We start from the raw sequence: 24,306 nt of genomic DNA on the forward strand, positions 1-24,306 counted from the left end.
GCTGAGGGAAGCCCTGGAATGTTCAGTCCCCCAGATCTGTAGTCAGGAATGATTATCAGCTCTTTCCCAGCCGAGCTCTCAGGGCTGACAGAGGTGGGAGATGCTCTCCAGCCTGGCCAAGCTCAGGAATTGCCCACCTGGAAGGTGAAGTGGATCAACCAGCTTTTGGGGTCTCTGGGGTGAGAAGGGACACTGACACCACAAATTAAAAAAAAAACCCAAACAACCACACCCTAATATTGCAGCCCTATAAAATAACTCCTGCTCTGCCATAAAAGTGAGAGCAAAGGGCTTTTTCTCCCCTCTTTGGCTCATTCAGTGGATCTGCTCATCTGATTTATTCCAAGTGACCCAAAATGAAAGATTTTATAACACAGTTCTGGATTTTCTACTCTGTTACCTGTTGCTGCAGTAACTTTCCAAGAAAAGATACTGAGTAAGAGAGGAGGTTGTTGGTATTATGCCTTAAAAGCATGAAAAAAAGAGTTCAGTCTCCAAAGTTTGGCTCCTTCCTCTTGAGATTTCATCCAACTCCCACTGAAGTCAATTAAAATTAGGGTTTCTACAGAGTTTAGTGGAGCTGAATTAGGCTCTAGGCAAGGATGGCCTGCAGATGGGTGATGATGAACCTGCAGCTAGGAGAGGGGGAGTGTTTCTATCCCTCATTCTGGGGGGAAAAAAGGATTTAAATATGACTAAGAGGGGCCTGTGCTCGTTCCCAGTTAATGGGAAAATTCCTCAGTAGTCCCTGAAGCAATGGTGGGGAGCAGACAAGGAGAAACTTCAGAAAATGAAGTCAGCTGGAGCCCCCTGAGAACAGAAATCAGGACAGAAAAGGTCTGGTTCTCTTTTATTGATTAATTAATTCACAGATTGACCTCCTGAAGAATGCCTGTGTAGCACAAAGTTGGCTTTAATAGAGTTTTATTTTATTCCATCTTGCACAGAGAATTCAGCTGCATCACCTGCTCCCATGGCTGGTTTTGGTTCCATGCCATAAAATATTTTAAAGAACCTTCCTGAGAATCCTTTTTGGAGCCTTGGCAGGTACAGGGATGCCCTTAGAGGGGGTCAGGGCTTTTTTCACTCTGTAATTGCCACCACCAGAATTTGGCAGAGAAATTCCTGCTTTTCCCTATGACTCATTCTTAAAATTATTTCCAGATTCTCTTGGATAAGCGATCCTGGCATGGAAATCTGGGCATCCAAATGTCAGGTTCAAGCACTCAGAGTGGTTTTATTGCCCAGAGGTGTCTTAGTGCAGGTCTGAGTAAGGAGGAAGGCAAGAATTCCAGCTGGCAGGAAAACACGTTGGGGTACCAGCCCTCAGTGCTTTGGGAAATCTGGGGGAAGGCAGATCCAAGGTATTTCTTCCACAGAAATGTGGACAGCATTTAATTGAACACAGATTTAAGTATTTACCTGCAAATCTTCAGCATTTTCTGTAGAGTCCCCATCTTGCAGCTTAGAGACCTTCAAAAAAAATGAGTAGGAATCAGAATTTTGCACACTTTGGTCTGCTTGCCCAGACAGTCTGCAGTCAGCAAAAAGCTGTTCCTGAGACAGGGAAACAGTCTGTGTGTCTCTGCAAGACAGATCACGCCATCCTGCATCCCTTATTTCTGATCCTTCCTGCAGGAACCCCCCTCCATCTCCAGGTTTCCTTCAGGAAAGAGCTGCTTTAAGGCACCTCAAAGTCCAAGGGCAGGTAAATATGCAAAAGTGAGGCTTTGATCTCGTGGGCCTGCACACCCCTTGTGTCACACTGAGAATTCATTGCTGCATCTCCCAGGTTTACTGCAGAGCACAGCAAAGTCTCACATTATCTGCAGGAAAAGGGAGCCCGTTGCAGGATTTAGCCAAGTATAGAAAGTGGCATTGATTGCTCCCTGGAGATGCATCATTTCTAATGAGAGCCCTAAAATGCTGGAAGCTGATAACATAAAACTCCACAAAACTACTGGAGTTTGCAGACTTATTACCATACTGCTCCCAAGCTGGGGCTGAGGGGGGGAAAGCAACGTAAATAATCTTTTTGGAATGGGGTTGTTGATGGGGGAAATGTGTAAAAATGAAGCTGTTGGCAGAACACTGTTAGCTTATGAATTATGCATTTAATTAAGAGGAGCTAAACTGGTAGATTTGGAAAGTTCTGATTTACTGTGGCTTGTAAAAGACAGGGTTTGAGTCCTGCTCTTGCTGTTGGGTGCAGAGCAGCTGCAGAGAGGGGTGGCAGGACACCCCGGGTCACCCCACACTGGGGATCAGCTCTGAACCTGCTCCTCAGTGCCCCAGGCTTGGCCCAAAAATCTTTCCCAAAACCAGGGGCTGGTAAACTCACAAGGATCTCTGCTTTTCCAGGGTGGGCTAGGCAAATAAATCAGTTTTAAGTTGCCTGGTCTTATAGACCTACGTTATAAAGAATTGTGTTGTGGAGCACCATGTGGGAAAAGGGGCAGGAAGTGAGAATGGGGCAAGAAGTATGGAAGATAAGGGGAGTTTCATTATCAAATGTGCCATAGGATGAAATTTTAAGTCGTCTCCAAAATACTTTTGTGCAGCTCAGCTCATCCCTCCGTGAAAATCCAGTGTTCAAGCTCCTTGTAACCAGTTTAATTTTTCCATACTGAGAGTGAAGAAAGGAGCTGTAGCACCCAGCAGCAATTTGCCCTCTGGATTTTCAGAGGGAAAGTGCCATAAACAGAAATTATTTCCTAAAGCAGCTTTCCCACACCACTGCAGCAGCACCAGTCCTGCTTAGGAGCAGGCAAGGCAGGAAAATGAGAAGTAGCAGGGGACAGAAACTGCTGTGACCTCCTGAAGTGGCTTGAAATGAGCTGAGAACTCGAGAAATGCTTACCTGGCTATTGTAAAATTCAGGGTCACCAACCAAGGAAGGAGTGATGAGGAGGACTCCATCTTATCAGAAGGCTATTTTATTATTATATTATATCATATCATATCACATTGTATTATGTTATATCACATTGTATGATATTACATTATATCACATTATATTACATTACATTATATTACATTACATTATATTACATTATATTGTATTATATTATATTATATTATATTATATTATATTATATTATATTATATTATATTATATTATATTATATTATATTATATTATATTATATTATATTATATTATATTATATTATATTATATTATATTATATTATATTGTATTATATTATATTGTATTATATTATATTATATTATATTATATTATTATATTATATTATATTATATTACATTACATTATATTAATTTTATTATATTATATTACATTATATTATATTATATTATATTATATTATATTATATTATATTATATTACATTACATTACATTATATTATATTATATTATATTACATTACATTATATTAATTTTATTATATTATATTACATTATATTATATTATATTATATTATATTATATTATATTATATTATATTATATTATATTATATTATATTATATTTATTATATTATATTTATTATATTGTATTGTATTGTATTATATTATATTATATTATATTATATTATATTATATTATATTATATTGTATTGCATTGTATTATATTACATTACATTACATTACATTACATTACATTATATATTATATTATATTTATACTAAAGAATACAGACAGGATACTCACTGAATGCTAAATGCATAATAATGAGAACTTGTGACTCTTTCCAGAGTCTGACACAGCCTGGCCCTGATTGGCCAAAGAGTGAGAACAACTCCCAGCAGAATGCAATGGAACAATCACCTGTGGGTGGGCAATCCCCAAACACATTCCACAGGAGCACAACACAGGAGAAGCAAATGAAACAAGAATTGTTTTCCTTTCCTCTGAGGCCTCTCAGCTTCCCAGGAGAAAAGCCCTGGGTGAAAGGATCCCGTTCAGGGAATGTGGGTGCCACACCTGGCCTGTGCTAATTTGTGCCTCCCCAGCGGTTTTCTCTCACTCTCCCCACCAGGGAGGGATTCATGACACGTGTCTGATGTTTTCCAGCCTTGTCCTACACGTGGATCTTCAACAACACCACCCTGGATCTTCGGGAGGACAGCCGGCGCTTCGTTTCCCAGGCAACAGGAAACCTGTACCTGGCCAAGGTGGAGCCCTGGGACGTTGGGAATTACACGTGTGCCGTGAGCAGCGCCGCGGCGCAGCGCCAGGCCTGGGGACCCCCCACTGCCCTCACCCTCAGGGGCGATGGTGAGTGCACAGCGGGGCTGGGCTGCCCCAGAACCCCGACTGCTCCTGCTCCACGTGGGGGAATTCACCCCCATGGAGGGGAAACTGCCCCAGTGAAGGTTCTGCAGCAGGATACGGTCCCACGGTGAGGATGGCTTTTGGGACTACCTAAACCAGAGGCCAGGCAGAATTAAGGGAGTAAAAAGCTGTTCTATTTATTGAAGGGCCTTCAGGCACATTTAGGGCGGACAAAACCCCCCAGGGGCTGCACCCAAAAATAGACCACAGACCTGTTTTCACACTTTGATAAGTTTGGTCCATTTGCATTCTGGGGGTTCATCTGCCAATTCCAGCTCCAGCTAATGAAGTCACTGACCCCAGCTTTGCTCCCCCAACTCACTTTTGTTCCCATCTCTGGGCCCTGAGGCAGTGAGGGGTCCTTGATTGCCAGGCCTGGGGAGGAATTGCTGTGTCTGCCCCAAATGGGGAAGCAGCAGCTCCCACTGAGTGTGGGGTTTGGAGTTACACACTAAAGAACTGCAGGGTTACAAATGGATGGAAATAGAAAAGCTGAAATCCTGAGGCATCAGTGCCATTTGAGCTGGCAGGGCAGGGATGAGGAGATGAACACTCAAAGAAAGTTCTCAATGTCACTGAACAACGAGAGAATGTCACGTGGCACATTAATATTACTTCCCACCTCATGCCCGTGCTGAGGTTTAAATCCAACAAATCTTTCTAAATTTGTCATCTAAGTATAGCTCAAATATCAAATCCAGAGAGCTGCCTCGAGTTGCCGAGGTGAGAAACTCCCCTGCACACGTACAAACGCCTTCCTGGCAACATTTGTAATTAAATGTTCACGGGGAGAAGTACAGACCTGGAAATCTGTACACAAAGTTGGTTTTGGGAGCTTGCCCACCCAAGTTTCAATATGCTCGTGCTGTTTGCAAAGCAGTGGCGACAATCAGTGACAAAAGTCTGTGCAGAGTTGGATTTGGAGGATAAACAAAACTCAGCTGTGCATTATGGAATAATAAATAAATAAATAAAGCATGGAATAATGCTGTCACTGCTGTTCAATAACATCAGCAGATCACACAAAGCAAAGCTGCACTTCCTCAGCTCCAAAGTTAATAATTTGGCACAAACTCTGATTGCAGATGCTTAAGATCTTTTCTGATCCTTTTTTTCTTTTCATCACGCTATTCCTTTTCTCAGACTCCTCCTATCAGTCCCTTTCTCTTCTCCCATTCTCTCTGCTGGCCTCTGGATGGACTCCAGTGCTGGCAGCCTCTGAGGCAGCAGTGGAAGCTGCATGTGCAGGATTATGCAGATGCCTGTTAAATATAAAACAAGAATTGGTTCATTTCCTGTGTGGGATCTGGGCAAAGACACTGCAGGAAAATACCTGATTTATGTTCATCCCTACAGTTGGAATGAGTTTCACTGTGAGACACATAAAAGATATTGAGGAAGTTCAGCTAAAAGTTTAGTTTCCTAAATCCATCCCAAACCTGCTGCAAAATTAAATAGCCTAAATTAATACTGGATTATCTGTGAGTTATCAGATGTTCAGCCAGATTTTCAAATATGATAATTCCATCTAATTATATCGGCCTTCCTCAAGTCTGCAACTCACATTTGGATGTTTTAAAGACATTTTAAGAGTTTTCAAGTAGTTTGGATATGGGATTTTCTAATTTTCTTGCACATAGGATCAACGCAGTGTCCTGAGAGTGACAAGTGGCAAAATTCTTGCTCGATAAGAGGTGAGAACACAAAATTATCTCAAAAATCTTGATGCACAGTAGACTTGGAATGTAAAACCTGCATAAAGCCACACTCTTCAACTCCAAAATGCAGGGAATGGAGAGATTTTACAGAGATTTCAGCAGAGGGCTGAACTCCTCCCAGGAGGTTGAACCTGCTCCATCACGGGTGGAACACGAGGCTCTGAGGAGACTCATGCCAGCCTCCCTTTCACCCTGGAGCTGTGTTGCACGAGAAGGTCTGGGCTCAGCTGCAGTGAGCTGTTCTGATGTTCCACAGGTGTGATGGGGGAGTACGAGCCAAAGATCGAGGTGCGTTTTCCAGAAACCACCCACGCCGCCAAGGGCTCCTCGGTCAGACTGGAATGCTTCGCCCTGGGAAAGTAAGAGCTTTGGTTTTATTCACTCTGGGCTTTAACACTGCTCCTGTCACGTTGGGATTATTCTGGTCTGAATGGGATTTGGGAATCTTGTGGGTTTTTAATGTTGATTTGATTGTTTCTGTGCTCCCAAGGAAATGAGAGAGAGCTCTGTGCTATAACTGAGGCTCATGCGGGTGCAGGCAGAGGGAATGTGGGAAGAGGAGGGAAAACTGGAACAAAGATTTTCTTTCCTGAGAGTAGTTTTGACTCTGAGATGAGACCTGATCAGGTGACAGTGCCCAGTGTACCCTGATAGATATTACAGTAGGAATGGTTTTTGTGCTGTGTGACATGACAGAATCACAGACTGCTCTGGGTTGGAAGGGACCTTAAAGCTCATCCAGCTCATGGAAGTTTCAACCCCCTGCCCTCAGCAAGAACACTTTCCACTGTCCCAGGCTGCTCCAAGCCCTGTCCAGCCTGGCCTTGGGCACTATCAGGGATCCAGGGGCAGCCCCAGCTGCTCTGGGCACCCTGTGCCAGGGCCTGCCCACCCTCCCAGCCAAGAATTCCTTCCCAATATCCCATCTAAACCCACCCTTCTTCAATTAAAACCCATTCCCTGTGTCCTGTCCCTCCATCCCCTGTCAATTGTCTCTCTCCAGGTTTCCTGGGGCTCTTTCAGGCCCTGCAAGGCCACCCTGAGCTCACCCAAAGCTGCTCCTGTGCAGGTGAGCAATGCCAGCTGTGCCAGCCTTTCCTCCCAGCAGAGCTGCTCCATCCTCTGCCCATCCTGGAGCCTCCTCTGGGCTCTCTCATTGCTAAAATTCAAACGTGGGGAATCAGGCTATGTTTGAAGAGAATGTGGGATGGATCTCCTGATCCTCCTGTCTCCAGAGCAATGCTGAGGAGCCCTGGGAAGACCCAGCAGCAGCCCTTCCTTCCAAAAATCCATTTTCCTGCATTTTTCTGTGTTTTCTTGCACTGCTGTGCCTGTTCCCAGCTGCAGAGGTGGCTCAGGCAGCTGCTCTGCATTCAGGGAGCAGCTGGGGGACTGAATCACTGTAACCAGCCCACAAACTCCAGCCTTCCCACTGAGCATCGTTGGAAAAGCCCAAATAACCCTGAGATTGTTGACCTCTATTTAGTTTAAGTTCGCTTTGACAATCCATTTTAAGGCTGTAAGCTTTTAAAGTGTTTAGAGCTTTCCCAGAGGTTAAAAGCCTGACTTGCAGACAGCACAAATTAATCAAATGTTCCTCTGGAACCTAGGCTGGCAAGTAGAAAAATAAAGCAAATAAAAAGTTAATAAGATTGAAATGGCCTTGCCTTTCAGATGAGATTTCTATACAAACTAATACCAGAGATAATTTTTATTAAAGGTATATGCACTTTTTTGGCTCAAAAGCAGTACCAGACTTTAGCACTCTTGGTAAAGCTGATTTTCTTTCCCAAATACTGTCAAGCTACTTCTCTTTAAATACCTCCTTAATTGTGTGTTAGTCCGTGCAGGCTCTACATTTCAAGTTGTCATTTCTTATTTCCATCTGTTGCATGGAAAGCCTTGAACAATGATAGAGAAAAAGCCAGGGAATGAGATGTACAAAGCACTGACATCTTACTGAAGGGGTAAAGATGGGTCATGTTCCTGTGATGAACAGATTTTGCCATTTTAAGAACATCTTAAGGAGAAAAAAGGGGACTGAGAGGACATATGGATAAGGAGATCCCTCAGGGAGACCCTTCCATGCAGTGCTTAGGAATGCCTGAGAGGGTTAATGCAGCTTTAATGTAGATTTTCTTCTTCGTGTGCAGCTGAAAGCAGTGCTGCCAGACCTCCCTGGAGTTATCCTCCTAAACCCCAAGGATCCACGGCCAAAATCCACTTTCCACACACTCTCTGGTGTCCCAGTGCTGAGGTGCTCCTTGGGAGCAGAGGCTCTTGGCTGGTGATACTGGAGAACTTCTCACCATTTCTCCTCTTAAATTTTATTTTCAGAAGTTCAGTGTCTCATGCAGAACTGCACAGGTTTCAGTCTGTGTTTTGTTTTCTCCCTAAACAGAGCCTTAAACCACCTTTTCACCAACATGTCCACCAGTGCAAAAGCTTTATTTCAGAGCTGGCACTTAGATGTGAATAAAGCAAGCAAAACAGATTGCAGGTGAAACACTCTTAACTTATTAGATAAGGCCAGATTTCCAGAGCTATGCAGGTGATTAGTGGCATTGTGAAAAGCTGGAAGTTTCCTGCCTCCAACTGTTTACAATTGCAGGCAGAACCATCTCAATGCAGCAGCACCTCCAGATTCCCAAATTCCACTAAAACCCTGGCCCCTGCTATTGTCTGTTTATGTTAAAATCAATTCAGCCCAGCATTTGTTGAGCTGCACCTCTGATCTGCCACGAGCACCGGTGGTTATTATCTCGCTCAGGTTTCAGAACTGCTTTCCCATTATCCATAATTTTCTCTATTCACACTGTTAGGCCGCTGGCTCCAACAATGCTGTGGCTGCTGCTGCCTGGGCACTGTGAATAACAGAAATCTTTCATGCTGAAGGCAGATCATAGGCAACCTGCTGGGGTTTTGGGCTGCAAAAGTCTTAAATGAAAGTAGTTTTGTGGTATTTAGAGAAATCGCGTCTCTTTTTCGGCGTGGAACAGCAAATCACACCAATTGGGCCTCGCTCAAAAGGCACTTCCACAGCTCAGATGCAGCTAGGAGAGGCCAGGCTCTCCGCTGAGCTAAAAACTTGGATTAAAACATCTTAAAGATGCCTTTTTTTAAGGTGGGGGAGCTCAAAGTCACCCAAATATGGCCCTGTGGGGCACCCTGGGGTAGGTGCATTCCACACGGAGCTGCTGCAAAGCTCTTTTTGCACTTCACATTGAAATATCACTAAGGATTTTCACAAATCTTCTACCAGCCCCAGAAATTCTTCTTGTTTTGAGGAAAATAAGAGGTTAAATAAGAATTCCTCCCTGCAAAGAGGGTTTGGAGGGATGGATCCCAAATGGAAAAAGGATCTCAGGCCAGTCCTTGACTTTGAACCTTATTTTATAGAGCAGACACCACAAATAGAAGATTTTGAAAAGCAAATTAGTGCTCGCTCTGATGGGATTATAAAATAAAGTGCAGCTCTCTGATGAATCTAAACAGGCAAAAAACTGCACCCCATACTTAATCCTTTGAAAGAGGGAAAACTGAAATATGAAATAGTGGCTCCACTATTTCAAATCCTGCAGCCTGTGGCAGTTTAATAGAAGAGATGAGACTTTGTGTTCTGCACCAATATTCATTACAATGACAGTGTTTAATATTATGCCAGGATTAAAAGTCCTGGTTTGGATCAAGCTCTATTAATCATGCCATATATCCAAATTATTGCTCCCTGTCTTTCAGGGGATTGAGCACCATGGAAAGAATTATGTTCAGTTGAGTTACACTGTGCAGCTTTCTGTAGATTTCTCTCAAAATAACTTTTTTTTCCTGTTGCACAAATAAGAATAGTCCCTGGAATGAAAAAAAGCAAAGTAGTTTCCATGTCTGGTGCACATATTTATTAAACTCTGTCTGTGGTTTATATTTTTCTTCATTCCCTTCTCAAAGAAAGGCAAATAATCAGTTCACAATCCCTGCAGATGGGCTGTTGCCAGCTGAGGTTGTAAAAAGCATATGTGAATAACATAAAACAAGATTTCTTTCAGCCCCGGAATATTCATTTTTCATGGGAAGTTCCCACCTATTCCTCTAAATGTATTCACAGAAGGTTTTTTTCTAGCAGCTCTTGGAATAAGTAGATAATCACACAGCTCCAAGGGGGTTCCAAATAACCATTTTTACTAAATTTACATAAAAATCCCAGGCTTCACCTCTGGTATATTCTCAAGTTGTTGCTGTAGGAGGCTTTCAAAGGGTCAGTAATGAGAAATCCCAGATGTGGGTGATGACTTTGGGCACCACCAGTGAAGTTTCCAGTTCCCCTTTTCCATCCCTGACCAAAGCAAGTCCTGGGTTTGTCCTTCCAGGGATGAGCAGATCCCCTCTCACACAGCTCAGGCTGTGCCTCCAGGAGAGTGGCTTCAGGAAACTGCTGTTTTCAGGTAATCCATCAGGAGGATCCAAAATTAAATGCTTTAATTATGGCGCTCCTCAGCTCCTAATTCTCCCTGGTGTCAGCAGCGATGCGGCTTTCAAAGCTCAGCCCGGGCTCATTTGTCTAACGAACCACGGGCTTCATTATCCCAAATGCAGATTGAATTTCCCTTGGAAGGGCCCCCAGATGCACAGGACAAAAGATGAGGCACGGTCCCAATGCATCATCTCTGCTGGAAAAGGTGAAACCTCCCCCGTGGTGTGGGCTCTAATTCTGCAGACAAATTAATTTCGCGTTCGCCGTGACAAGAACTTGTCACCAACCACAAAATATTTTCCATCTCCTTTTCTTTCCCAGTTAGTAACTTATGGTTTTGTGATTCTGCTGCCTGTATGGTGGAATATAAATTAAATTAGTGCTCCTGGATGCTCTGAAGGTTTCAAATAAACTGCAGATTTATGTACTAAGACACTCTCATATTTATGCACTGTTTTCTTATTTACTCAGGAGAAAGCCAGACTTTGTGTATGAAGTGTAATAAATTTGGGAAGTGCACTCATTGTTTCTTCACGTACTCCAAAACTTTTTAGGCCCAAGCAGTTATTATTTTTTATCTGGTTATTGGAAGAACAGAAGGACCCATGAGGGGCAGGGCCACCCCAAAGCTGCAAGGGCAGGCACTGCTCTGTGAGCAATGACAGGTGCTGGCCTTCCCAGGAATATGAACGTGCAAAACAATCCCACCAAAATTCACAAGGCTGAATTAGGTTTTATACAGAATTACCTACTTCTAAAGGAAATTTTCACTCCTTAAAGCATCCATTTCTAAATAGATTATTTGTCCCAAAACTCAGTTTAATCAAACTGGTTTTATTTTTTTTTTTTAACATTGAAGGGTTTCACATGGCCTGAGTAAGAGTTGCTATTAAGAGATTTGGTTATAAAGATGGAAACTAGCAGCAGAAAAAAGTGAAGCCAGCCAAAAAAAACAGTTTTCTGCAAAATGCAGTGATTGAAAGTGCTGGGAATTTTGTAGCAGTGAGGCATCAATGAAGAAATGCAGATATTCTCTAGGAAGGTCCATCCCATGGCATTGGCTGAGTTATGGACCCTGCCAGATTCCGCTCCTTTACCTGTAGCTCAGGTGGAGCTGCTGTCCTGACTCAGGAATTCCTCCTCCTGATAAAATCCAGGTTCCCTGGCAGGAGAACACAGTGCAGTTAACTATTTATGGTCTTTAAACACAGCAAAGCCGATGAGCTCCGAGGTTTCTCTGCCCTCCTGCTCAGCTGACAGCAGGAGTGAGTGTCAAACACCCTCGTGCTTGGCCAAAAGTGAGCTGAGCTTGCCTTGAGCCATCCCCAAGGATGTGATTAAAAGTCTGTGGTGTGGAGGAGGAGATCAGGGGAGCACCTTCTGCTCAAACCTTGGCCAAGCTGACAGAAGGAGCCTTTTCCCACCTAGCACTGCCTCTGGCCTTGGTGTCAGCACAGAATTCCCTTGCTCACGAACAACCAGAGCTGAGAGAAAACAAATGGCTGAGAGAATAGCAAATATGGAGATGAAGCTCTTTCAGGTGGCAGAATGCATCTAATTATTGGGGTTTTTCCTCCCATATGGCTGCTGGTTCCCTTTAATCTCTTTGTTATTAAAAAAAATAAAATTAAATCCAGAAGAGACGCCTTTAAAGCAAGCAGTTAAATGCTCCTAGCATTCTGCAGGCTGCTGCTGCTGCTGCACAGTTGCTGCTCCCCCAGTGTTGAATATGCAGGAGGATTTGAAGAGCCACCATACTCTCCTTGCTGTGGATCAATCCCAGCCAGGCTGGGAAGCTCCCCTGGCTGTTTTCCTGCCTGGAGCACGGCAGACGTGAGCCAGGCTGGGTCTGCACCAGAGCTGTGCTCCTTTTAAACAGCCAAAAGTACCTTGCTTTATCACAACTGAATAAATAACTGAATAAATAACTGAATAAATAACTGAATAAATAACTGAAACTAACTTGCTGTAGAGAAATCCTGCAGGAGGAAAGAAGGCTCGAGGGAAGCTCTCTAAAAACACCTGAAGGGAGCTTGAGCCAGGTGGGGATGGGCTCTTCTGGCATGACAACGGCCTCCAGCTGCACCAGGAGGGGTTTGGGGTGGATTTTTAGAAAAATTGGTTCTTTGGAAAAGCAGAGAAACATTGAAGTTCTGGAGTCAGCAGCTCTGGAAGGCTTCAAACCATGAGTAGATGTGGCACCTCCTGATGGGGTTTAGAGAGCAGGAGGGAGGTTGGACTCGATGGTCTTGGAGGTGTTTTCCAGCCTGAATGATCCTGTGGTTCTGGGCCAAGGTTTCTGGAGGAAATTGCACCTTGTACTATTCCCTCAGGAAAAACAAACCCTTAGAAATTCCCTAGGAAGGAATGAAATTAAATATCTGAAATAGCTTTGGGGCTTGTTGGAAAGGACAGATAATAAAGGTGGTGGTGACAGTAGCTGTTGTCCAGAAAGGTCTGGAATTTTTTAGAATTTGAACCAAAATGGGGAAAAGTAGAATAAAATCTCAGTTTTGCTTTGCAGCCCTTTGACTGGTTAATAATATCTGGCATGTCCCAGTCACTCCTGCTCGTGGAAATTTTTTCACATCTCTCCCAACTCTGGTTCTTCTTGCTCAGAGGAAGTTGTGAACATCACAGACACAGACTCAAAATGCAGAAATCAGGCCCAAACTTCCTGAATTATTAAGAAATTAATCCATTCTTATTTGTGACTTGATTTCTTTGTTCAATAAACAAGGACTTGAACTTGAATAATTTAAGGTGCGAGCAGGAATTAAAATGGAATAAAAGGAATTTATTATTATTAAAAAGGAATGAATCCTTTGTAAGTCAGCACTGCAGGCAGAGACCTTGGAGACTGGGAACAAGGACTTGTAACTTCCATGAAAGTTTTGTTTTCAGTTGCTGTGGATGTTATTTCCAGTAGAAAAGAAGTCAGCATTTAGCTCAAAATTGAATTTGTTAGATAAAGCAACTTACTTCAGTTTGCAGAACCAGCAAACAACTGTGAAATCCATGACTATTAATATTTCAAAGAGTTTTGGTGACATAATAGATCCTGAAAGTGAGGCTCCTATGGTTTGTGATATTACCAGAAATCCAAGATGTATTTATAGCTGCCTTCACACTTCACTGTTTTGTGTTGTACGGGATACATCGATCCAAATGGAAATGAAAATGATAGAAAGCTTCAGAAACATGAAAAAAGAAATATTCCTTTCTTGTCTCTATCTCTTTCCAGCCTCAATGTTCTGTTCTTTCCTCTCCTCACTCAATTCTCTGTCTGCTCTCTTCCACCTTGGCTCCCGTTTTTTATATTTAGATTTATTGGTATTTTTAGATCTTTTGAAATCTTGGCCAATATTTCCTATTTTGGGGTATGAAAATGCCTTTAGTGCTACAGGGAATTTGTTTGCTGGGAGAACCAGTCAATAATTCAGAACTTCTGTGGTGTTTATTTGGACTTGCAAAGTCCTTGCTCCAGTGTCACAACCAGGTTTGAGCCCCAGGTAAGAGCTACCAAGGGGAACACACAAATTGGCCTAAGGAAAAATCATAGAACTGACTGAGGATTTCCTCCCACTTTGGACCTGTGCTCCTAAATAAATTGGACATGCTATGAAATCTCAGTCTTACATGAACCTCTGTGTGTCATGCTTAGGAATTATTTATTTTTAAAAATATATTGCTACTCTCAAGAAAGGATTTTACATTCTTTTTCCTCTGCTGTAACCAATGCTGTCTCTTTTTCTCCACTAAATACAATTCTTTAGTCCTGTCCCAAGTATTAGCTGGAAGAGGTCTGATGGGAACTCCTTGGCAAAGAAAATCCAACATGACAGGACTGGGGGAGTTCTTGAAATCCCCAAGGTTGAGCAGGAAGATGAAGGTTCCTATGAGTGCATTGCAGCAAACACCCGAGGAATAAACATTGCAAGAGGTCAATTATTTGTCTATGGTAAGCAGATGAAGTGAATTTTGGTTTTTAATGAAGAGCAGGATGGAGTTCTGCTGTATTGTGCAGGTGGAGTCTCCCAGCCCCTTCCTGGAAAGTGAATATCAGGTTAAGCTGATTAAAAACTGATTGGGGGCTCTCAGTGACCTTCACTGAGTTACAGCCTCAGCAAAGAGAGATGTTTTACATCAAAGCCTGGACTGCAAGTGGGGGAGTTGGGAATGTTAATAAAAGGCAGAGAGGAATCCCTGTGCAGGTGTGTGAGACATGAAAGGCAGGCAGGGATCTGCTGGGGTGCTGTGAGGGGTCCCCAGGACGAGGTGAGAGATGAGAATTTGACTCCATGTTTCAGAAGGCTGATCTAATATTTTATGATATGATATTATATTAAAAAAATTATATTCTAAAACTACACCAAAGAAAGAGAAAGGAGACATCAGAAGGTTTAACAAGAATGATAATAAACACCCGTGACTGACCAGAGTCTGACACAGCTGGACTGGGGTTGGTTATTAAATTAAAAAAATTCACATGCTGGGTAAACAATTGTCCAAATCACATTCCAAAGCAGCAAAACAGGGAGGAGCTGAAGCTTCCCAGGAGAAGAAATCCTGGTGGAGGGATTTTTCCTAAAATATCACAGTGACAGGGATCAGTGTCCAGCAGAGATTTGCTCTGTGGCAGTGAAGGTGATTTCACCTCCTGCTGTCCCATAACACACCAGGACAAAGCAGAGGGAACTCATCCCATTCCTCCCTCTCCTTCCAGCTTGGCTAAAAGTGGAGAAGAATCTGGGAATGTTCTCCCTTTCCCTGTCCCCTGTCGTGGGCATTGGCTCCCTCAGTCCCAGTCCCACGGGATGCTCCCTCACAGCCAGGGTGAACGATGTCACTTTAGTGACATCACCCAGGGAAAGCAACACATTTGGACAGGAATAAGAGCAGAGATCTTTTCTTTCCCTCATAAATCTTTCAAAGGAGAAAGAAAAAAAAAAAAGAAAATGAAACATAACAGCAAGGAGGAAAAAAAAAATCACAGCAAGCGAGACTGAGCCTCCAGTTAACATCTGTTGAGAAAACTCTGGCAAGTATTTTCCTTTTTTTTTTGAGTAAATCTCTTCTAATGAAGAGATGCAGGCTTTGCTGATAAGCTACCAGGCTCCTGCAGCCATGGCTAATATCAAGATATATGCCAGGAATAGAACAGTCTGCTGCTGCTTTAAATATTTCATTATTTCCTTGCTTTCAGGGGTAGATTTTACTCTTGTTGCTCACTAATTTTTTTTGCCATGTCAACCAAGCAGTTCCATTAAAATGAAGTTCAGTAGATTACCTGGCCGTGATTGATAACAGCACAGGCAATTATAAAATGATGATCAGTTAATTCAATCTAAAACAATGTGCTTATTAACTGTGCTTTGTGCATTAATTAATAGCTGTTCACAGAGCAATGTCTAAACAGCACTCACGAAGCCTTGGCATGAGGGTTTTTTGTCATATTAGGAGTGTGCTGGTGAATTATCTCTGTAATTGATTTCCTCTTGCTCCTTTTCTGTTCTCTGGGGGTTTTCCTCTGGAGGAAGGCTGTCTCCAAAAAGTAGAGATTCTTTCCTGGACACTGCTTCTTATGTGATGCCTCCTGAGAGCAGTACAAATGAAATGTAGTTAGAATGCTTTTCAGCAGGGTGAGCTCTGTCCTTAAAGGATCTTTGGGCACCTGAAGGGGCTCCAGGAGAGCTGGAGTGGGACTGGGGACAAGGATGGAGGGACAGGAGCCAGGGAATGGCTCCCAGTGCCAGAGGGCAGGGCTGGGTGGGATTTTGGGGGAAATCATTCCCTGTGAAGGTGGGGAGGGCCTGGAATGGAATTCCCAGAGGAGCTGGGGCTGCCCCTGGATCCCTGGAAATGTTCAAGGCCAGGTTGGACACTGGGGCAGCCTGGGGCAGTGGAGGTGTCCCTGCCATGGATCAGGGGTTCCTTGGTGTTGTTTATTCTCCCCAGGTCTCACCTCTAACCTGCCAGCAGCTCCAAAGGTCAGCCTGCCCAAGGCAGCTCCTGCTCAGCTCAGCCCTTGAGGCTCAGGTGTTCACAGAGCTCCTGGGTGATTCCTGCAAGTTCTTTTGCACCTCAGTGAATTCCTACAGAGGAAGACTTTGCAGAAATTATGTGTCTTGGTGCTTTCCTGAATTTCTGGCACCTAAAATCCCCATTTCTGCACATTTTGGCCATAAAAATGGATGAAATCTCAACCAAACTCCTTACCCATTAACCACTGATTTTAAAATTTTCCTAAGCCTGCCCCAAAGTTTAATGCCTGGGAATTGTTGGACAGAATTCACTTGCAGTATCATAAAAATGTGTTGAACAGATGTTAATTAGCCCTGCTCAGTCCATTAATTAATGGCAGCATACCTTTTCTCCTGCTTAAAATGCTTTGCATATTCTTTTCAGCCCCCCCTGAATGGGATAAAAAAATCCAAAATGCCTTTCTGTCTCTCTATGACAGTTTATTTTGGGAATGTAAGGCAAGAGGAAAACCAAGCCCTTCCTACAGCTGGTTAAAAAATGGCCAGCCCCTCATGTCAGAGGTAAGATTCCTGTCTCCTTTGATTTCTTCCTCATCTTTTCATTTGTTTATTTGTTTGTTTCATTATTTAGTCATTATATTAATTTCACAATGTATTAATTAAGTTTCCAAAAAATAGGTAAATATTAATATATCAAAGTAAATTTAATAGCACAAACTCTTTGCAACACAGAGCCTCAATTCTTGGATTTCATCCTTATTGGAAATGTATGAAATTGCATTTTAGAGAGAGATAAACACCAGTTTCTTCATGCAAATTCTCTAATTGCAACAAGACATAGCTGTAGGTATAGAAAGGCTTAAAAATATGGATTATAATTGGTGAAAGAATCACTAAATACATTTGTAGACATAATCTGCAGTTTGGGGAACTGGTAGGATGCCAAAGGACTGGAGGAGGATTCCAGGGCTGGAATTGCCAAATGCTCAGCATTGAATTGCACTTTTCTTCTGTTCCTGGTCCAAATCAGTAGCTGGGTGGACATTTGGTCTCGTGCAGAGTGCTGCTCTCCTGCTGAGTTAATCCTTTACCTTAATTAATCAGTCAGCTCTGAAAATCAGCTCCTTTTGAGGGTCAGATTTCCTGTGCTTTGTAGCAGGATAATCCAAAGAAAGCCAAGTAAAGGTGAAAGGAGGAGCTGGATAAGTGCAAAATGTCACTTAAAAGGAGCAAGTGGGAAGGGAGGCAGGAGAGCAGGAGGAGAGGGGAAGTCTGGAGCTCAAACACCTGAGAATCCTTCACCAGCCAGGGCTTTGGGAGCCCAGCTTCCAGGCACAATCCCTGCATTCCTGGGGAGGCCAGGCTCCATCCAGCCTCCAGCCTCCAGCTGGTGGCACCTTCATGGAGGACTCCTGTGATAAGAAGCTCTTTGCATTCTGCTGAGGTCAAGTTTCCCTTTTTTTTTTTTTTTTTTTAATTTTTTTATTTGTTTTTTTTTTTATGGAGCACCCATCCAGCATCTCTGGGGCACACAGTGGCTCCTCTGTGAGGCAATTTTCACTTGGATGGAAAAAAAACCCAACTCTGTGATTAATTCCTGCCTAGCAAGAGCACCTACAGGAGAATTTCCAGAACATATGGGCTAAATTAGCACCTGCTAGGCTGCAGAACCAGCATTTATTTGATTTAGTTGTACTTATTTTAAGTCGTTGGAGTGGGGTCCAATCTTCCATATAATTTTCTGCTGGATCACTCCTAAACAGACCCAACCTGAATCTGGGGAAAATAGCCAGAATTTACCTGGCCTGCAATTTTTGTGAACCTGCTCATTGTAGTCATTGTCACCTTTTTCTGAGCGAGATTATCTTGTTTCTCTCTCTTTGAAAGCAGCAATATTTAGAGTCTGTCACTCTTCAATTGCAGCGTTTCAAGAAGGAGGAATGAAACGCTCCCAGACACATTTTCAGGCAGCATTTTCCCAGTACTTACAGCGTGCTGCAAATGCAATTCTTCAGGCAACAAAGTGCTGGGTGTTATTGCTCAATGGACAGAATGGACACTTTGGAGGGGAAAGTACAAGGGAGATGTAATAAAATATTCAGTTTGTCGCAGCACCCCGCGTGTCGGAATTCTCCCAGGAAGAATAACATCCAGATGCTTTTCACCCTGGGGCTGATTCTGATTGTCTCCTCTTTGTCACAGCTCTCTGCCTGACCACCTGGCTGCTCACCCCAGCATTCTCCCTGCTCCTGTACACCTGTGCTTTATTCTTCCCTTTGTCTGCACGGCTCAAAAGGGCCGGCAGAGAATGGTGGGGAATTTGGGATGAGAGTGGAACAGGGGCCTTGCTTCAGAGAGGGGGTTTTGTATTCAAAGGATGTTTGTAAAAATAGAATGCATTGAGAGGAAAGCAAACAGCCTGGAGGTAAAACTAAGTATGCAAAAGATATCTGTAGCGAGAGCCTCGGAAAAAATTATCAGAGGCTGAGTAATGTAATGTTGTTAATTAGTCTGCCACACAGCAGCCTTGCAGCCCCAGGCTGTGCTCTCATCACATTTCCAAGCTAAACAAGCTTGGCCTGGGTCAGTTCAGGGTTGGGAGACCTCCAAGGAAAAGCTGGAAAGCTGGGGTGTTGGAAAACGTGCCCTGGATGTGTGTGCTGGCCCCAGAACCCCCTGAGCCCTGGGCTGGTGCCAGCAGGAAAGGGGGGATCCTGCCCCATGCTCAGGTGGACCTGCCCCAGCCCTGGGACCAGCACAGGGAGGAGCTGGAGCTGCTGCAGGGGAGGCTCCAGGATGAGCAGAGGATGGAGCAGCTCTCCAATGAGGAAAGGCTGGCACAGCTGGCATTGCTCACCTGCACAGGAGAAGCTTTGGGTGAGCTCAGGGTGGCCTTGCAGGGCCTGAAAGAAAGATGGAGAGAGAGAATTTACAAGGGATGGAGGGACAGCACCCAGGGAATGGCTTCACACTGACAGAGGGTGGGTTTAAATGGGATATTGGGAAGGAATTCCTCCCTGGGAGGGCTCTGAGGCCCTGGCACAGGTGCCCAGAGCAGCTGGGGCTGCCCCTGGATCCCTGGCAGTGCCCAAGGCCAGGCTGGGCATTGGGGTTGGAGCACCTGGGACAGTGGGAGGTGTCCCTGCCATGGCAGGGGTGGAAGCTTTAAGATCCCTCCAACCCAACCCATTCTAGGATTCTGTGACAGATGTTCAGCACTTCACAAATCCATTTGAGGTGCTTGTGGCTGTTCATCAAACACTGGAGTGCATCCCCAAACTGTGCACTCCAAACTCCTCCATTCCTGCTCCAGAGGCAGGAGAGCCAGGCTAAATGAGAAGCAGCATCCTCCCCATGATATCTGCTGTTCCAGCTTGCACTTGGTGATGGGATTTATATTCCCCCTGGGTATCTTCCAAACTCATCTGTTTGGGGGAATGTTTTTTTTTTCTCCTCCTCAGTGCTCCACTTTGCAGTACAGCTATTATTGTCTCCAGAGGGTAGTAATTGTAAAATCACAAGATATTTAGCTTTAAGTTATGATTGCAGCATGAAACAGGCTTTTTTCTGTTTTCCAAAGCAGAGCAAGTAAAACTTCTTTTAATACACCAAATTCCAAGCTCTGGTCCAAATATACCCACTGTGCAGCTGCCTCTGTTTCAGCAGCATTGCTGAAGTTGGTGTGTGCAGAAACCCAGGGCTGGAGGAGGCACATGCTCTCCCTGTGCTCTGAGCAGCTGCCTGGGGCTTTCCAAGTGGAATTTTAGTGTTGGCTTTCAGTGGAGCTTTTCCAGTGGCTCATTTTTCTGTGGCTCAGGGTGTGATGATGTTCAAAATGTTCCTGTCATTGCAGCACCTCTGCCTCCTGCAGAGATTTTCTACTCAGCTGGGATTGCCACCATCAGATTTATCTGATGGGATGATGGAATGATGTCCCACCAGCCAGGATGAGGTGTTGCCTCTCAGGATGCAGGTGGAAGATGCTCCAGGCTCCCAGTGTGGAGCATCCCTACAGGGAGATCCTTCATGGAGAAGGATAAGGACAGATTCCCAGCTCAGCAGGGCAGGGAAACACATGGAAAACCTGGACAAACCCACTGCTGGCACGTGTGCCTGGATTTCCTGAACAGCTGGAAGAGCTCAGAGGGCTCAGAGGGTGGAAATACAACCACCACCACATCCCATTTCTGATGTACCCATCCTCATTGCTCCCAAGAAAACAGCATTTCTGCTTCTGAATCCTGATCAGGTGCATCAGTGAGATACTAAAAAACCTTTTATTTGTTCACTCATTGGCTCATTGGTTTTTCTTTGTTTTTTCTTATCAGGAAAGAATTCAAATAGAAAATGGGACTCTCCTCATCCCCACGCTGAATCTGTCAGACTCAGGCCTCTATCAGTGCGTGGCAGAAAATAAATATGACACCATTTATGCCAATGCTGAGCTGAGGGTGATCGGTGAGTAAATGTCACTAAAATGTGCAGGTGCCAGTAAAAAGGACACTTGTTGAAAAAAAAAATTGAATTTAACAAAAGAGGAGATGAAACCTGGCAGTTCAAACCTGATATTTCTTTGCTTTTCACCCACATGGAAAAGTGGGGTTTTTTTAGTTTAATTTCATGGTTTGTTTTGGGAAAGAATCTAATCCATGTGTTTTTTATTATCACATACACACCAGTTTAATGACTGTTGTTTCTCGCTTAGTTTGAGTTATTAATGGTTATTCTGCAGGTTTTTAAAGTTATTTCAGAAAGCAGGGGAAATAGTTTTAGCTATAAACAAAGAGCATATGGCAAATATGGACATAAACAAGAAACATGGAACAAGGAATCTCATTAATAACAACCAGAGATGAACATGAATGGAACTTGCTCATATATTGTAAAAGTATTCTGTTCTAGACTTCAAAATGTAAAGTTTGCTCAACAGCCAAGTACCAGTGAAGGTGGTAAAACACAGCCTTCAGGAGCATCCAGTGTCTCGGGTTTTCTCCTTCTTCAAGAGTGAATTTTCACATAAGCTGCTGCAAAAATAAATATATTTTCAGAAAACAGAGTAGGTCTCTGAAATGAAAGCCAGAGTAGAGCTGTGCTTGTGACAGAATGCTCTCTGCAGATGAATGTATGTGGCTGGATCAGGACTGTGAGGTTTAATCTGCTCAGGAATCTTGTCTTCCATCATGGACAGACCAGTTCTCCCAGTCTCCAGATTTCCACAGGAAAGTTTGTCAGAGCACACAGTTCTAGATAGACAGCTTTGGAAACAGAATTCTTTGGTACTTAGATACATTTTCAATGTCATATTTAGATTTACTTTTGCAGAAATCTAAAAGCCAACACAATCATTGAATTCTCTGGCGGAGCTCAAAGAGAAGAATTTGGCACGTTCATTCAGTAACACCTCTTCTTCCTGCTCTCTTTTTAGCTGCAGCCCCGGATTTTTCCAGAAGCCCCGTGAGGAAGCTGTCTGTTGTGCAGGTTGGAGGGGAAGTTACAATCAGTTGTAAGCCCAGTGCTTCTCCCAGAGCTGCTGTTTCCTGGAGAAAGGGCTCGGAGGTTCTGCGCCAGAACAAAAGGTACAGGCAGCAACCAGCGACTGGGCCGCTGAATTTCCTCTGTTCTGGCATCATTTGGAGCTGATTGAAGCTCAGCTGGCTCAGGATTGCTTTTGGCAGCTCGTTGGTGGGAATGCCAGAGGCCTCTTTGTCTTTAGGGTGGCCCTGGAGCTCTGTGGGTGCAAAGAGGGGCGAGTGCTGGGCCGGAGTGAATCCCCGCATGGTCCCTACGTCTGTGCTCAGCATCCCTTAATCCATGGCCAGCCACGGGCTGGAGGGAATCAGCTTCACCAGGAGACAGCCAGGGAGGTGGGGTGTGCCCCCAGGCTGGGGCAGAAGGGCTGTGTGGCTGCTCAGGCTGTATAACACCCCCAGCCTCCCCAGCCTGTCGCTGCTGTTCAGGCAGGACTGGGCTGCTGACCCAGCAGTGACCCACCCTCACCAACTGCTTTGGGTCAGGTGGGCTTTGCTGAGGGCAATTCCCTATTGCTGAGCTGCTGCAAGCATCTCCATTATTGTACTTCAATGCTCTCAGGCACAGGGTGGAAACCCAGGGCACTGGGAATATTTCTGTGTCTGCTCTGGGGTGCCCTGACCCCCAGGGCAGCACTGACTCTGACCCTCATCCATGGAGAAAGTTTCCCAGACTTCAAGACAGACTGGAACCCACAAAAGTGTGAAATAGATTATAGAGAGCAGTGCAGATGTGTCACTGGGTGAGAAATTGAGGGTTTGGGGTTTTTAGTGTGTTGTGGATGGAAGCAAGGTGGAGGGCACAGGGTGTTGTCCTGGGTTTCTTCTTCATGTTTCTTCTTCCTCCTTCTCCATGGGTTTGGGTGGCATTTTGTAATTGGGCAGGAAAGTCCCCATTGCAGCTCTGTGGGATCAGTTATTGGGGTAAAAGGGAAAATAATCCAGGTGTCAGCTCTTCATTGGACAGTTTAGTCTTAAAAGCCCTTGGAACAAGAGATTGTTGGGCATTTTGTGCCTTCTAATGAAAAGCTGCTGAACTCACAGTTTCTGATAAGAAATAATAAACCCCTGAGTCCAAACATGAACTGCCATCTCAAGTGCCTTCAATCCAGACCCAGAGAAACTGATAGCACAGGGTGGGGTTGCTGGGGTGGACAATCCCCATGGAGTTGGACTCCATGATCCCTCTGGGGCCCTTGCAGCTCAGGCTTTTCCATAATTCCATAATTCCACACTAATGGCAATTAAATGGGAGAATATTAAAATCCAAGGGTCTTGCTGACAGAAATGAGGGATATTGTATGCAACGTGCAGGCCTGAGGATATTTCCATACACAAATGGAGCCAGATGGATGAAATGGGCAGCAGTGTCTTCAGAAGTGCTGAGAATGTCTGAGAGTCCTTCTCAGCATCTCTTTCAGCTCACAAATATAACAGCAACCCTCTCTTGTCACCTTCTGTTGTCAGCCTTTGAAATCTATAATCAGTAATTCATGAAGCTCTGGCAACTGAGCACCAGATTTTCACACAGGACCACTTGCTCAACGAGGTTACTTTGGGTCACATCAGACTTCAAATGATGATAATTCTCAAAAACATCATCCCAAACCGTGGCACACAGAATTGTTTCCCTATGCCACGCTGCAGGAATGTACAATAGAGATAAATCACAGGAGTATTTATGAAAGAAGGTGCAAATCTGAGAATTTTACATAGGTGCTGCCAGTGGAACAGAGAAATTTGGGTGAGCAACCCATCCCATGGCCAGAGAGAACTTTCCAATGGTTTTCCCTCCCTTTGGTAGTGGCCATTTTATTTTCATTTTAACCACTCACCATGAAAAACACTTTTCTAACCAGTGTTTAATCAAATCTTTATTTGTCTTCTGATTGTATTTTGATTGCATTGCCTATTCCAGAGGCTGAACTAAGCCTGGATCTTGAGGTTCCACTACTCTGATATTCCCCACCTGATTTACTGATAAAAGAAATATTTGCACACTCTGTACAGTATTTACTTGTGCTCCTGCATTCATTTACTAACAATAATTCTGAGCACTCTGGAATTTCTGAGTATCCCAGAAGGCTCCTGCTGCTGGGCAGGAGCAAACAACAGGAGCAGGATTTACAAAGGAGACAGAGTTTCAACTCTCTGCATGCACATTATTGCCAGTGTGGCCACTGGTGCAAAGTGGAATTGATGAGGCTGTTTGATTATTAAATGCCAAACTGGCTAATGTCGTGGTTTAAAAAGGATGGGAAATAAATCAGCAGTACAGTGTTAGCCCAGAGATCTCCCTGACAGAAAACAAAAT

At 44.0% G+C, this 24,306-nt stretch overlaps 1 protein-coding gene across 1 annotated transcript in view; it reads left to right on the forward strand.

Annotated features, from left to right (window-relative positions):
- CNTN6 (contactin 6) overlaps window positions 1-24,306 on the forward strand; it is a 78,644-nt gene that overhangs the window by 21,290 nt on the left and 33,048 nt on the right. Inside the window, exons 3-8 of the mRNA XM_059856844.1 lie at window positions 4,034-4,237; window positions 6,269-6,371; window positions 14,257-14,441; window positions 16,889-17,025; window positions 20,793-20,922; window positions 21,890-22,040. Of these exons, the coding sequence (XP_059712827.1) occupies window positions 4,034-4,237; window positions 6,269-6,371; window positions 14,257-14,441; window positions 16,889-17,025; window positions 20,793-20,922; window positions 21,890-22,040 (910 nt within the window). The remainder of the gene's footprint in view (window positions 1-4,033; window positions 4,238-6,268; window positions 6,372-14,256; window positions 14,442-16,888; window positions 17,026-20,792; window positions 20,923-21,889; window positions 22,041-24,306) is intronic.

This window comes from Haemorhous mexicanus, chromosome 11 (assembly GCF_027477595.1).
Source record: "Haemorhous mexicanus isolate bHaeMex1 chromosome 11, bHaeMex1.pri, whole genome shotgun sequence".
Lineage (NCBI taxonomy): Eukaryota > Metazoa > Chordata > Aves > Passeriformes > Fringillidae > Haemorhous > Haemorhous mexicanus.